Genomic DNA, 14,152 nt, shown 5'->3' with positions numbered 1-14,152 from the left:
TTCCACTTCCCTTGGGCTGTTGGGGGGCCTGTAGTACACCCCCAACATAGTGACTGCGCCTTTCCTGTTTCTAAGCTCCACCCAGAGTGACTCGTTACACGACCCCTCTGAATTGTCCTCCCTCTGCACCGCTGTAATATATATGCTCTCCAACTAATACCGCTACTCCCCCACCTCTTTTGGCCCCTCCTTTGTCTCGCCTAAAACACTTGTACCCTGGAATATTCAGCTGCCAGTCCTGTCCCTCTTTCAACCAAGTCTCTGTCACCGCAACCACATCCAAATTCCTCGTGCGCATTAAGGCCCCAAGTTCGTCTGTCTTACCTGCTACGCTCCTTGCATTGAAGTATAAGCACTCCAGACCTCCAGGCCCAGTGAGGTCGTCCTCCCCCAGAGTGCTCTTCTTCTTTGCCAGCCTTGTCCCAGCCCCAAGCTCGTCCCCAGCCTCCACACTTGTAGACCTAATATTTTGATCCCCACCCCCCTGCCATACTAGTTTAAACCCCCCCGAACTGCACTAGCAAAGCTCCCAGCCAGGATATTTGTGCCCTTCCAACTTAGTTGTGACCCCTCCTTCTTGTACAGGTGCCATCCTCTCCTGAAAACTTCCCATTGATCTATGAAAATGAAGCCCTCCCTCCTGGACCAGTCCTTTAGCCAGGCATTCATTTGTACCAACTCCCTATTCTTAGCCTCACTGGCACGAGGCATTGGGAGCAGCCCAGAGATGGCCACCCTAGTGACCCTACTTTTTAACCTATTTCCCAACTCCCTGAATTGCTCTCTTAGGATCCCCCTACTCTTCCTATCTACGTCATTTCCACCAATGTGTATAATGACATCCGTTTCTTTATCTTCCCCTTTTAATATGCCTCCTATCCGTTCGGAGACATCCGTGACCCCAGCACCAGGTAGGCAGACTACCATCCTGGAGTCCCGTTCGCCCCCACAGAATCGCCTGTCTGTGCCTCTAACTGATGCATCCCCCACCACTATCGCTCTCCTAACCCCCCTCTTCCCTTTCCGGGCCACAGAGCCTGACTGTGTGCCAGTGACCTGGTCACTGTGTCTTACCCCTGGAGAGGCACACTCCTCCACACTATCCAAAACAATATACCTGTTTTGGAGTGGGACAACCACAGGTGACCCCTCTTCTAACTGTTCACTCCCCTCCCACACCTGTCACCAAGCCCTTCCTATTTTGAGAGACCGCCACTGGAGTACTCCCTGGTACTTTACCCTTCTGCCCTTTACTCCTAACTCTGACCCACGTGTCTTCCTCCCGATGCCCCGGTGTAACTAGTTGCCTATAACTCCTGTCAATTTTTCTCCCATTTTCCCTGACTAGCCTAAGGTCAGCAGCTCCAGTTCCATGACACGGTCCCTCAAGAGCTGCAGTTCCACGCACCTGGCACATATGTGAACCTCTGGGAAGCTAGGTGTTTGCAGGAACTCCCACATCGGAAGCACTGAACTGGCCGATCACTCATACCTGCCCTTATCCTTTATAGGGTTGGATAAAAAATAACTAGCCTTGCCTCGCCCTTTCAGCCTAAGCCCTGTGAGCCAAAGCCCTTATAGTTCACACTCTGCTTCCCACTCACTCAAGCCCTGTGAGCCAAAGCCCTTATAGTTCACACTCTGCTTCCCACTCACTCCACTGCCCGCTCCCGACGCTGCCCTCTGTATAGTGCAGCCGGCTTTTAATGCTCCAGGCGAACGCCCCAGGTAACTGCCTTTTATACTAAGACTCAACCTCCCAGAATCCCCTTCAGCCGACCTCACTTCCTCAATTCAAAACCCTGAAAAAAGCCCGCGAAATATACTAGGAATACCCTTAAATGAATAAATGAATAATTAAATCACTTCTTTGCTTACTCTCAGCACTCCTGCTAAGACTCTCTCCAAGCGGGAAACAGCTGTGCTGTGAATAACAGTGCAGAAACTGACCGATAGACACCAGCTCGCCCTTTTTCAGGTAAAATGAGTGGCTCTGAAAAGAGCCTTTGGGTTATCAGATTAAAGAATGGGCGCTTCACTTGCTCTTCGCGGCCCCAGCGCTGCTTTTCTTGGGCAGCAGCACGGCCTGGATATTAGGCAGCACCCCGCCCTGAGCGATGGTCACCCCTCCCAGCAGCTTGTTGAGCTCCTCGTCGTTGCGGACGGCCAGCTGCAGGTGTCTGGGGATGATGCGGGTCTTCTTGTTGTCCCGGGCCGCGTTCCCGGCCAGCTCCAGGATTTCAGCGGTCAGATACTCGAGCACAGCAGCCAGATAGACCGGGGCTCCGGCACCCACACGCTCAGCATAGTTGCCCTTTCTCAGGTGCCTGTGAACACGGCCCACCGGGAACTGCAGTCCAGCCCGGGAGGAGCGAGACTTGGCCTTGGCCCGAGCTTTCCCGCCGCCCTTTCCTCTTCCAGACATTTGCACAATCTCACAAACACTTTCACAAAGAATCAGCAATTTCTCCAGCATTGACTGTTCTTATAAACTGACAGCTCCTCTGATTGGCCGCTGCTCTATTCACCTCATTTGCCTATATTCTTCACCAATCAGCTCACTGGAAACAGAAGAGGGCGGGATTTCCCCACAACAACCGGCAGAAGCAGAGAATTTGTCCATTTCCAAAAGCCCGCCAATTTCATTGTGGGAAAGGAGCGAATTCAAATCAATGTCGCCCTTAGTCAGAGATTTCAAATCCCTTCTATTGATTTGCTTTCATTCAGCTCTTCCCGTCACCAATCGCAGGTGCGGCTTTAACATTTTCTTTCAATGTGCTTCATTCTCCTATCGCAGTGAGTGAATTCTGGGTCAGTGTTTGGTTTACAGGACAGGAGACACAAACAGCAGTCGAAGTTATTCCATTTTACATTCTAACCATCGAATAGGAAGGTGCCGTTTACAGCTTTTCACAGAGACTGACGATTAGATTTCCTCACCCAAATGTTATTGGAATGATGACCAAATAGGATTCGGGAAAGATTTTTCCCTCCATCCCTTCCATTCTCTGGATTTACACCGGCTGAAAGAACAACGAGAAAAGTTCATAGTGACAGAAACAGATTATCCTTGGGAACACATTTCGTTTAAAACGTCCTTGTGATGTAATAGAGCAGAGTGGTTATGTTTGTGGCGAGATGCAGGAAACTGTAGACGAACAGAGGGCCGTGTTTTTATAAAATTCATTTGTGGGACATGGGCATCGCTGACTGGCCAGCATTTAATGCACATCCTGAGTTGCCCTTGTTCAGAGGACTGTTGAGAGTCAACCACAGTGCTGTGGCTCTGGAGTCACATGACGGCCATACCGGGTAAGGACGGCAGATTTCCTCCCGAAAGGAAGTGAACCAGATAGGATTTTCTGACAATCGACAATAACTTCACGGTCATCAGTAGATTCTTAATTCCAGATATTTTTTTATCAAATTTAAATTCCATCAACTGCCGTGGCAGGATTCGAACCCGGGTCCCCAGAACATTAGCTGAGTTTCTGGATTAATAGCATAGTGATAATACCACTCGGCCATCACCTCCCCCAGTGTACAGACATCATTAACTGGTAGGTGAAGTAATAAAGCTAATAGTCTATGAAGGATTGGAATTTGTGTTACAGTTGCAGAAAACTCTGTTCAGACCCCATTTAGATCACTGTGTTCAACCCAGGAAGATTAGATTGGCCTTGGAGTGGGAGCAGCAGAATTTCAGCAGTGATGCCAGACTCAAATGATGAGGACAGATTGCAAAGACTAGTCCTGTAATAACCTGAACATGGAAGATTAAGTGGTGATGTGAGTGAGATGTTTACAGTGAATGATTTGATCGGGTGCAGAGAGATAAACTGTTAGAATGAAAACAGATGGGTGACGGTGAGAGGGGCTGGGAGAAAGCAGTCCGTGCAGGGATCCCCGGTGGTCGTTCCCCTTAGCAACAAGTATTCCGCTTTGGATAAGGTTGAGGGGGATGACATACCAGTGGTGAGCCGCAGTGAGAGGATCTCCAGCACTGTGTCCATCTCTGTGGCTCGGGAGGGTAAGGGGCAGAGTGGGAGGGCAATAGTAATTGGGGACTCGTTAGTTAGAGGGATAGATAGGAGGTTCTGTGGCAGCAAAAGAGACTCACGGATGGTATGTTGCCTACCGGATGCCAAGGTCCGTGACGTCTCAGACCGTGTTTTCCGGATTCTGAAGGGGGAGGGGAAACAGTCACAAGTCGTGGTACACATTGGTACCAATGACATAGGTAAGAGAAGGGACGGGGATTTAAAGCAGGAATTTCTGGAGCTGGGCTGGAAGCTGAGAGCCAAGACAAAACATGTGGTCATCTGTGGTATCATCATGTGCCATCATGTGGTACGTTGCCGGTACCACGTGATAGCGAGTTGAGGAATAGGGAGAGAGTGCAGTTAAACATGTGGTTGCAGGGATGGTGTAGGAGGGAGGGTTTCAGATACGTGGATAATTGGAACACATTCTGGGGAAGGTGGGACCTGTACAAACAGGACAGGGTGCACCTGAACCAGAGGGGCACCAATATCCTGGGAGGGAAATTTGTTACGGCTCTTTAGGGGGGTTTAAACTAATTTGTCAGGGGAGTGGGAAAAGGAGTTGTAGTCCAGAAGTCAGTGAGGGTGGTGAGGTATTGGGGAAGGTATCAGGGTCAAGGGTGGGTACCGGTAGACAGGAAGGTGGGTTGAAGTGTGTCTACTTCAATGCAAGGAGCATCCGGAACAAGGTAGATGAACTTGGGGCGTGGATTGGTACTTGGGACTACGATGTTGTGGCCATTACGGAGATGTGGGTAGAACAAGGACAGGAATGGTTGTTGGATGTTCCGGGGTATAGATGTTTCACTAAGTGTAGGGAAGCTGGTAAAAGAGGTGGAGGAGTGGCATTGTTAATCAAGGATAGTTTAACGGCTGCGGAAAGGCACTTCGAGGGGGATCTGCTCACTGAGGTAATATGGGCTGAGGGTAGAAATAGGAAAGGAGCGGTCACGTTGTTAGGAGTTTACTATAGGCCCCCAAATAGTAATAGAGATGTGAGGGAAGAAATTGCTAAGCAGATTATGCATATGTGTGGGGGTCACAGGGTAGTTGTCATGGGGGACTTTAACTTTCCAAATATTGATTGGAACCTTTGTAGGTCAAATAGTTCGGATGGGGCAGTTTTTGTGCAGTGTGTACAGGAGGGTTTCCTGACACAATATGTGGATAGGACGACAAGAGGTGAGGCCACATTGGATTTGGTACTGGGAAATGAACTAGGCCAAGTGTTAGATTTGGTTGTGGGAGAGCACTTTGGAGATAGTGACCACAATTCGGTGTCTTTTGTTATTGCAATGGCGAGGGATAGGGCCGTACGGCAGGGCAAGGTTTACAATTGGGGGAGAGGTAATTATGATGCGATTAGGCAAGAATTAGTGGGCATAAGTTGGGAACAGAAACTGTCAGGGAAAGGAACTAATGAAAAGTGGAACTTTTTCAAGGAACAAATACTGGATGTCCTTGATAGGTATGTCCCTGTCAGGCAGGGAGGAAATGGCCGAGTGAGGGAACCATGGTTCACGAAAGAGGTGGAATGTCTTGTGAAAAGGAAGAGGGAAGCTTATGTAGGGATGAGGAAACAAGATTCAGATGGCTCGATTAAGGGTTACAAGTTAGCAAGGGATGAGCTGAAAAAGGGGCTTAGGAGAGCTAGGAGGGGACACGAGAAGTCCTTGGCGGGTCGGATCAAGGAAAACCCCAAGGCTTTTTACTCTTATGTGAGGAATAAAAGAATGACCAGGGTGAGGTTAGGGCCGGTCAAGGACAGTAGTGGGAACTTGTGTATGGAGTCAGTAGAGATAGGCGAGGTGATGAATGAATACTTTTCTTCAGTGTTCACCAAGGAGAGGGGCCATGTTTTTGAGGAAGAGAAGGTGTTACAGGCGAATAGGCTGGAGGAAATAGATGTTTGGAGGGAGGATTTCCTGGCAGTTTTGAATAAACTGAAGGTCGATAAGTCCCCTGGGCCTGATGAAATGTATCCGAGGATTCTTTGGGAGGCAAGGGATGAGATTGCAGAGCCTTTGGCTTTGATCTTTGGGTCCTCGCTGTCCACGGGGATGGTGCCAGAGGACTGGAGAATGGCGAATGTTGTTCCTCTGTTTAAGAAAGGGAATAGAAATGACCCTGGTCATTATAGACCGGTTAGTCTTACTTCGGTGGTTGGTAAATTGATGGAAAAGGTCCTTAGAGATGGGATTGACGACCATTTAGAAAGATGCGGATTAATCCGGGATAGTCAGCATGGATTCATGAAGGGCAAGTCGTGCCTCACAAATTTGATAGAATTTTTTGAGGAGGTAACTAAGTGTGTTGATGAAGGTAGGGCAGTTGATGTCATATACATGGATTTTAGTAAGGCGTTTGATAAGGTCCCCCATGGTCGGCTTATGATGAAAGTGAGGAGGTGTGGGATAGAGGGAAAGTTGGCCGATTGGATAGGTAACTGGCTGTCTGATCGAAGACAGAGGGTGGTGGTCGATGGAAAATTTTCGGATTTGAGGCAGCTTGCTAGCGGAGTGCCGCAGGGATCAGTGCTTGGTCCACTGCTCTTTGTGATTTTTATTAATGACTTAGAGGAGGGGGCTGAAGGGTGGATCAGTAAATTTGCTGATGACACCAAGATTGGTGGAGTAGTGGATGAGGTGGAGGGCTGTTGTAGGCTGCAAAGAGACATAGATAGGATACAAAGCTGGGCTGAAAAATGGCAAATGGAGTTTAAACCATAGAAACCATAGAAACCCTACAGTGCAGAAGGAGGCCATTCGGCCCATCGAGTCTGCACCGACCACAATCCCACCCAGGCCCTACCCCCACATATTTACCCTCTAACCTACACATCCCAGGACTCTAAGGGGCAATTTTTAACCTGGCCAATCAACCTAACCCGCACATCTTTGGACTGATAAATGTGAGGTGATTCATTTTGGTAGGACTAATTTAAATGTGGATTACAGAGTCAAAGGTAGGGTTCTGAAGACTGTGGAGGAACAGAGAGATCTTGGGGTTCATATCCACAGATCTCTAAAGGTTGCCACTCAAGTGGATAGAGCTGTGAAGAAGGCCTATAGTGTGTTAGCTTTTATTAACAAGGGGTTGGAGTTTAAGAGCCGTGGGGTTATGCTGCAACTGTACAGGACCTTGGTGAGACCACATTTGGAGTACTGTGTGCAGTTCTGGTCACCTCACTATAGGAAGGATGTGGAAGCGCTGGAAAGAATGCAGAGGAGATTTACCAGGATGCTGCCTGGTTTGGAGGGTAGGTCTTATGAGGAAAGGTTGTGGGAGCTAGGGCTGTTCTCTCTGGAGCGGAGGAGGCTGAGGGGAGACTTAATAGAGGTTTATAAAATGATGAAGGGGATAGATAGAGTGAACGTTCAAAGACTATTTCCTCGGGTGGATGGAGCTATTACAAGGGGGCATAACTATAGGGTTCGTGGTGGGAGATACAGGAAGGATATCAGAGGTAGGTTCTTTACGCAGAGAGTGGTTGGGGTGTGGAATGGACTGCCTGCAGTGATAGTAGAGTCAGACACTTTAGGAACATTTAAGCGGTTATTGGATAGGCACATGGAGCACACCAGGATGATAGGGAGTGGGATAGCTTGATCTTGGTTTCAGATAAAGCTCGGCACAACATCGTGGGCTGAAGGGCCTGTTCTGTGCTGTACTGTTCTATGTTAGCTCTGAATGGGGGAACCTCACCGTAAAATGAGAGTGAGACATTTCAGGGATAATTTAGACCATAAGATATAAGAATATAAGATATAAGAATTAGGTCACTTGGCCGCTTGAGTCTGCTCTGCCAATGAAGCATAGCTGATATTTTTCTCATCCGCACTGTTCTGCCTGTTCCCCATAATCCCTGATCCCCTTACTTAATTTCAGGAAAAGCTTCTTGATAGAGGATGGTGGGAATGTTGAATTGTCCACAAACAATTTTTAAAGCTGAGTTTATCAGGAAATTAACAAGCTGAAGATGACAAGCAGCCAGTAACATGAAGGTGGATAGTCAGAGTTTCCGTAGGTATTTAAACAATAAAAGAGTTAAAGTGAGCATTGGTTCTATCGAAAGTGCATCTGGGGAATTGATAATGGAAAATAGGATGTTGACAAATGAATTGAACAGGTAGTTTTCATTTGTGTTCACTATAGAGGACACAAGTAACATCCCAAAAATAGCTGGAAATCAGCAAATGGAAGGGTGGGAGGAACTCAGGAAAATTACAATCACCAGGGAAAGTGGTATTGAGCAAATTGTCGGATCTGGAGGCTGACAAATCCCTGTGTCCGGATGGGCTTCACACTCAGGACATGAAATCAGTGGCTAATGAGATAGCTGATGCATTTGTTTTAATTTTGCAAAATTCCCTGGCTTCAGAGAATGTGATGTGGAGATGCCGACGTTGGACTGGGGGGTAAGCACAATAAGAAGTCTTACAACACCAGGTTAAAGTCCAACAGGTTTATTTTACTACTAAGTAAACCTTGTGCTACCAAATAAACCTATTGGACTTTAACCTGGTGATGTGAGACTTCTTATTGTTCAGAGAATGTTCCATTAGAATGAAATATAGAAAGTGTAACACCTTTATTCAAAAAGGGATGGAGAGAGAAAACAGGGAACTACAGGCTGTTACCCTGACAGCTATTCGACGACGAAGGGGCAGCCTGTTCCGAAAGCTGGTGGCTTTTGCTACCAAATAAACCTGTTGGACTTTAACCTGGTGTTGTAAGACTTCTTACTGTGTTTACCCCAGTCCAATGCCAGCATCTCCACATCTTTTTCTGGGTGGCAGGATATGTCGAATGGTGTATCTGTACCAGGGCCACAACTTGTTACAATTTATAAAAATGACTTTGATGAAGGGACTGAAGATACGGTTGTTAAATTTGCTGACAGCATAAAGATTGACAAGAAATTAATTGCAAAGTGTACGTAAGGAGGCTACAAAAGGAAACAGATAGGTTATGTGAATTGGCAAAATGTGGCAAATGAGGCAAATTGCGAGGATGAAACAGTGGATGAAAAATTGAGACTTTCAAAGTTGAGATGAATAGGGTGCCAGCCAGGCACATAGCCACCAGAAATAAATACACGGCATCCAAAGCTAGAGTATCCTGGAGTCTAAGGATATTGATGAGAAAATAAGGAAGAAAAAAGAGACATAGGATGCATGCTGGAATAATAATAGCAATAGAAATCAGGAAAAACAGTTCAAATGCAGGAGAGAGGCTAAGGCTTTAATAAGGGAGGCTAAGAGGGAGCATGAGGAAAGGATAGCAGGCTGCGCTAAAACAAATAGTAAAATGTTCTTCAAACATATACATGTGAAAAGGTTAGTGAAGGATAAAGTGGGGCTCATAAGGGACGAGCAGGGTAAACTGGTCACTGAAGCAGAGGGTATGGCAGAGATACTAAATGAGTACGGTGCTTCTGTCTTTACAAAATTAAACAATGTGACAATGGCCTTGTTGAAAATATGGGTGCTCAGTAACTGAACAGTATAGTGATAGATAAAGAAGAGGCACTAAAACTCTGGCAGCACTCTCAGTAGAGAAGTCACCAGGTCCAGACTGGATGCATCGTAGATTGCTGAGAGGTGAGGGAGCAAATTGCGCAGCCATTGACAGAAACTTCCTGGCCTCTTTGAACACAGAATTAGTCCCATGGGATTGGAGGATTGCAAATGTAATGCTGTTTTTCAGGAAAGGGGCAAAGGATACCCCAGGAAACTACAGACCTCTCAGCTGGACATCAATAGTGAGAAAACAGATGGAGGCCACAGTATGAAATAAGATATAGATATACTCTCAGAGAAATATAAGTTCATACTCGGCAGATGACATAATTTTCTCAAGGGCAGGTCATGTTTGGCAAGATGAGACACAGACATTGGATGAGGGTAGTGCCGTGGATGTTGTATATTTGGACTATCAGAAAGCATTTGATATGGTGCCACATGGCAGGTTGGTGAGCGAATTAGAAATGTTTGTGATTGATGGGTCCTTGGCAGCATGGATTAGAAGTTGGCTGAAAGATAGGAAACAGAGGTTGGGTACAGATGTGCATTTCTCAGACTCGAGACGAGTTGAAAGTGGTGTTCCCCAGGGATCAGTGTTGGGACACTTGCTTTTTCTGATTTATATAAACCATTTAGAGATCGCTGTAAAGGGCAAAATTTGCATACAATACCAAGCTGGGGAGAATAGTGAATTGTGAGAATGATGCTGAGTGACTTTAGAGGGACATTGACAAGTTGCCCAAATGGGCAGACACCTGGCAGATGAATTGCAATGCAGCAAAATGTGAGGAAATGCATTTTGGTACAAGAAACATGAGGCGAAAATATGCCCATTATGGTACAGCATTTAGGGGAAGTACAGGAGCAGAGAGAACTTGGGTTTCAAGTGTATAATGCTCTGTTGCGGGCAAGGCAAGTTGAAACAGTTATTAATAAGGCTGATAGGATCCTTGGAGTCATAGAGGTTTACAGCATGGAAACAGCTCTTTGGCCCAACTTGTCCAAGCTGCCCTGTTTATACCACTAAGCTAGTCTCAATTGCCTGCATTCGGCCTGTATCCCTTCAGAATCATAGAAGCCCTATAGTGCAGAAAGAGGCCATTTGGCCCATCGAGTCTGCACCGACCACAATCCCATCCCGGCCCTACCCCCTTATCCCGACATATTTACCCGCTAATCCCTCGAACCTACGCATCTCGAGACACGAAGCGGCAATTTTAGCATGGCCAATCAACCTAACCTGCACATCATTGGACTGTGGGAGGAAACTGGAGCACCAAGAGGAAACCCATGCAGACACGAGGAGAATGTGCAAACTCCACACAGACAGTGACCCAAGCCAGGAATCGAACCCAGGTCCCTGGAGCTGTGAAGCAGCAGTGCTAACCACTGTGCTACCGTGCCGCCCCAATTCCCTACAATTCCAATTTATACCAATATTACCCATGTAAGTGTCTAAATGCTTTTTAAAAGACAAAATTGTACCCACCTCTACGACTGCCTCTGGCAGCTCGTTCCAGACACTCACAACTCTGTGTGAAAACCCTCTGGTTCTGGGTTCCTAGTGCATGAATCAGAAAAGGCTAATATAGATGTGCAGCAAATAATTAGGAATGCAAATAGAATGTTATTGCTTAATGTGAGGAATTGTAGGGAATTGATGCTTCACTTGAACAGGACGAGGTGAGACCACATCTGGAGGATTGTATACAGTACTGGTCCCCTTATCGAAAGAAAGATGTAAACACGTTAGAAGCAGTGTAAGTGTGCAATGAATACTCTCTCAATCTATCAGCGAGTGTGCGTGAAGAATCAACTCTCTCAATCTATTACTGTATGGGTGTGGAATTAACTCTCAATCTATTAGTGTGAGAGTGTGGAATTAACTCTCTTTCAATCTATTACTGTGTCTCAGTGTATAATTAACTCTATCTTAATCTAGTGCTGTGTTTGGGTGGAATTAACCTTCTAACAATCTATTACTGTCTGTGTGTGTGTGGAATTAAAACTCTCTCAATCTAACAGTGTGTGTGGGTGTGGGATTAACTTTCTCTCAATCAGTTGCTGTGTGTCGGTGTGGAATTAACTCTATCTTAATCTATTACTGTGAGAGAGTGTGCAAGTAACACTGACAATCTATTAGTGTGTGGTTAACTCTCTCTCTCAGTCTATTACTGTGAGAGTGTGGAATTAACTCTCCCTCTCAATCTATTACTGTGTGAGAGTGTGTTGAATTATCTAGCTGACAATATATTACTGTGTGTGTGTGTATGTGGAACTAACTCTCTCTCAATCTATGACTGTGTGAGAGTGTGTGGAATTAACGAGCTGACAATATATTACTGTGTGAGTGTGTGTGTGTATGTGTGTGTGTGGAACTAACTCTCAATCTATTACTGTGTGAGTGTGTGTGTGGTGTGTGTGGAACTAACTCTCTCTCAATCTATTACTGTGTGTGTGTGTGGAGTTGACTCTCTCAATCCATTAGTGTGTGAGAGCGGCAATTATAATTGTCTCAATCTACTCCTGTGTGTCAGTGTGGCAGAAACTCTCTCTCAATCTATTACTATGTGAGAGTGTGGCAGTAACTCTCTGACAATCTATTACTATGTGAGAGTATAGAATTATCACTCTCTCAATCTGTTACTGTGTGTAGAATTAATTCTCTCTCAATCTATTAAGGTGTGTGAGTGTGTAAATAACCCTCTGTCAGTCTATTACTGTGTATGAGTGTCGAATTAACTCTCTCAATCTATTAGTGTGTGAGTGTAGAATTAACTCTCTCACTCTATTACTGTGTTTGAGTGTGGAAATGACTCTCTTCTAATACTTTATCGATTACTGTGCAGAATTAACTCTCTCAATCTATTATTGTATGTGAGTGTGGAATTAACTCTATCCTATTACTGTGTGTGCATGTGTGCGTGTGTGTGGAATTAACTCTCTCTCAATCTATTCCTCTGTGTGATTGTGGAAGTAGCTCTCTCAATCTATTGCTGTGTGTGTGTTGAATTAACTCTCTCGCAATCTATTGCTCTGTCAGTGTGGAATTAACTCTCTCTCAATCTATTGCTCTGTCAGTGTGGAATTAACTCTCTCTCAATCTATTGCTCTGTCAGTGTGGAATTAACTCTCTCTCAATCTATTGCTCTGTCAGTGTGGAATTAACTCTCTCACAATCTATTACTGAGTGTGAGTGTGGAATTAACTATCTCTCAATCTATTACTGAGTGCGAGTGTGCAAATAATACTCTCTCAATCTATTACTGTGTGAGAGGGTGGAATTAACTCACATCTATTACTAGGTGCGAGTGTGGAATTAACTCCCTCTCAATCTATTCCTGAGAGTGTGTGGAATTAACTCTCTCTCAATCGATTACTGAGTGTGAGTGTGGAATTAATTCTCTCTCAATCTATTACTGTGTGAGAGGGTGGAATTAACTCCCATCTATTTCACTCTGGGTTTTCGCCTCTCCCTGGAGATCACATGGTCTGGAATAGGGGGGTGGGGGTGAGTTAATAGGTTGTAATGAACAAAGCATCGTAGCTGTGAGGGACAGCTCGGTGGATAGGATATTGGTATGTAGATAGGCTGGAAAATTGGGCGGGGATCCTGGTTTCAGGATTCAATCCTGGACCGGGGAGCGGCACGGGCTTGGAGGGCCGAAGGGCCTGTTCCTGTGCTGTATTGTTCTTTGTTCTATTACTATGCATGAGTGTGGAATAAACTCCCTCTCAATCTATTCCTGAGAGTGTGTGGAATTAACTCTCTCTCAATCTATTACTATGTGATAGTGTGGAATTAACCATCTCAATCTGTTAGTGTGTGTGTGTGGAATTAACACCCTCTGAATTGAATTGTGAGAGAGTGTGGAATTATCTCTCTCAATCTATTACTGTGTGCGAGTGTGCAATGAATAATCTCTCAATCTATCACTGTGTGAGTGTGTAATTAACTCTCTCTCAAACTATTACTGTGTTTCAGTGTGGAATTAACTCTCAATCTATTACTGTGTGTCAGTGTGGAATTGACTCTCTCTCAATCTATTGCACTGTGTGCGAGCGTGGAATTAACTGTTTCTCACTGTATTGTTGTGTGTGAGGATGGAAGAACTCTCTCTCAATCTATTACTGTGTGAGAGTGTGGATATAACTCTCTCTCAATATGTTACAGTGTGAGAGTGTGAAATTGACACTCTCTCAGCCAATTACTGTGTATGTGTAATTAACTCCCTCTCAAACTATTACTGAGTGTGAATGTGGAATTAACTCTCTCTCAATCTGTTACTGTGTGATTGTGGAAATAAATCCCTAGCTATCTATTAATAATGTATGCAATTAACTGTCAGTCTCTGTTACTGTATGGAAGTGGGTCACTGTCAGCTTAGCAAGCTGCTGCTTGCAGAGAGCCACAGGGATCAGTGCTGGGTTCTCAGCTATTTACAATCTATACTAATGACCCAGATGAAGGGACAGATCAACACCAAATTTTCAGGCAATATATAGGTAAGTGGGAAAGCAGGTTGTGAGGAGGACACAAAAAGTCTGCAAGGGGATATAGAGAGGTTAAGTGAGTGGACACAA

At 45.4% G+C, this 14,152-nt stretch overlaps 1 protein-coding gene across 1 annotated transcript in view; it reads right to left on the bottom strand.

The window, feature by feature from the left end:
* LOC144485064 (uncharacterized) overlaps positions 1-2,425 on the bottom strand; it is a 213,841-nt gene extending 211,416 nt beyond the window's left edge. Inside the window, exon 1 of the mRNA XM_078203363.1 lies at positions 2,040-2,425. Within this exon, the coding sequence (XP_078059489.1) occupies positions 2,040-2,425 (386 nt within the window). The remainder of the gene's footprint in view (positions 1-2,039) is intronic.
* Between the last annotated feature and the right edge of the window lie 11,727 nt (positions 2,426-14,152).

The sequence above is a fragment of the Mustelus asterias genome, unplaced genomic scaffold, assembly GCF_964213995.1.
Source record: "Mustelus asterias unplaced genomic scaffold, sMusAst1.hap1.1 HAP1_SCAFFOLD_152, whole genome shotgun sequence".
NCBI lineage: Eukaryota > Metazoa > Chordata > Chondrichthyes > Carcharhiniformes > Triakidae > Mustelus > Mustelus asterias.
This window is presented reverse-complemented; position numbering and strand designations above follow the sequence as displayed.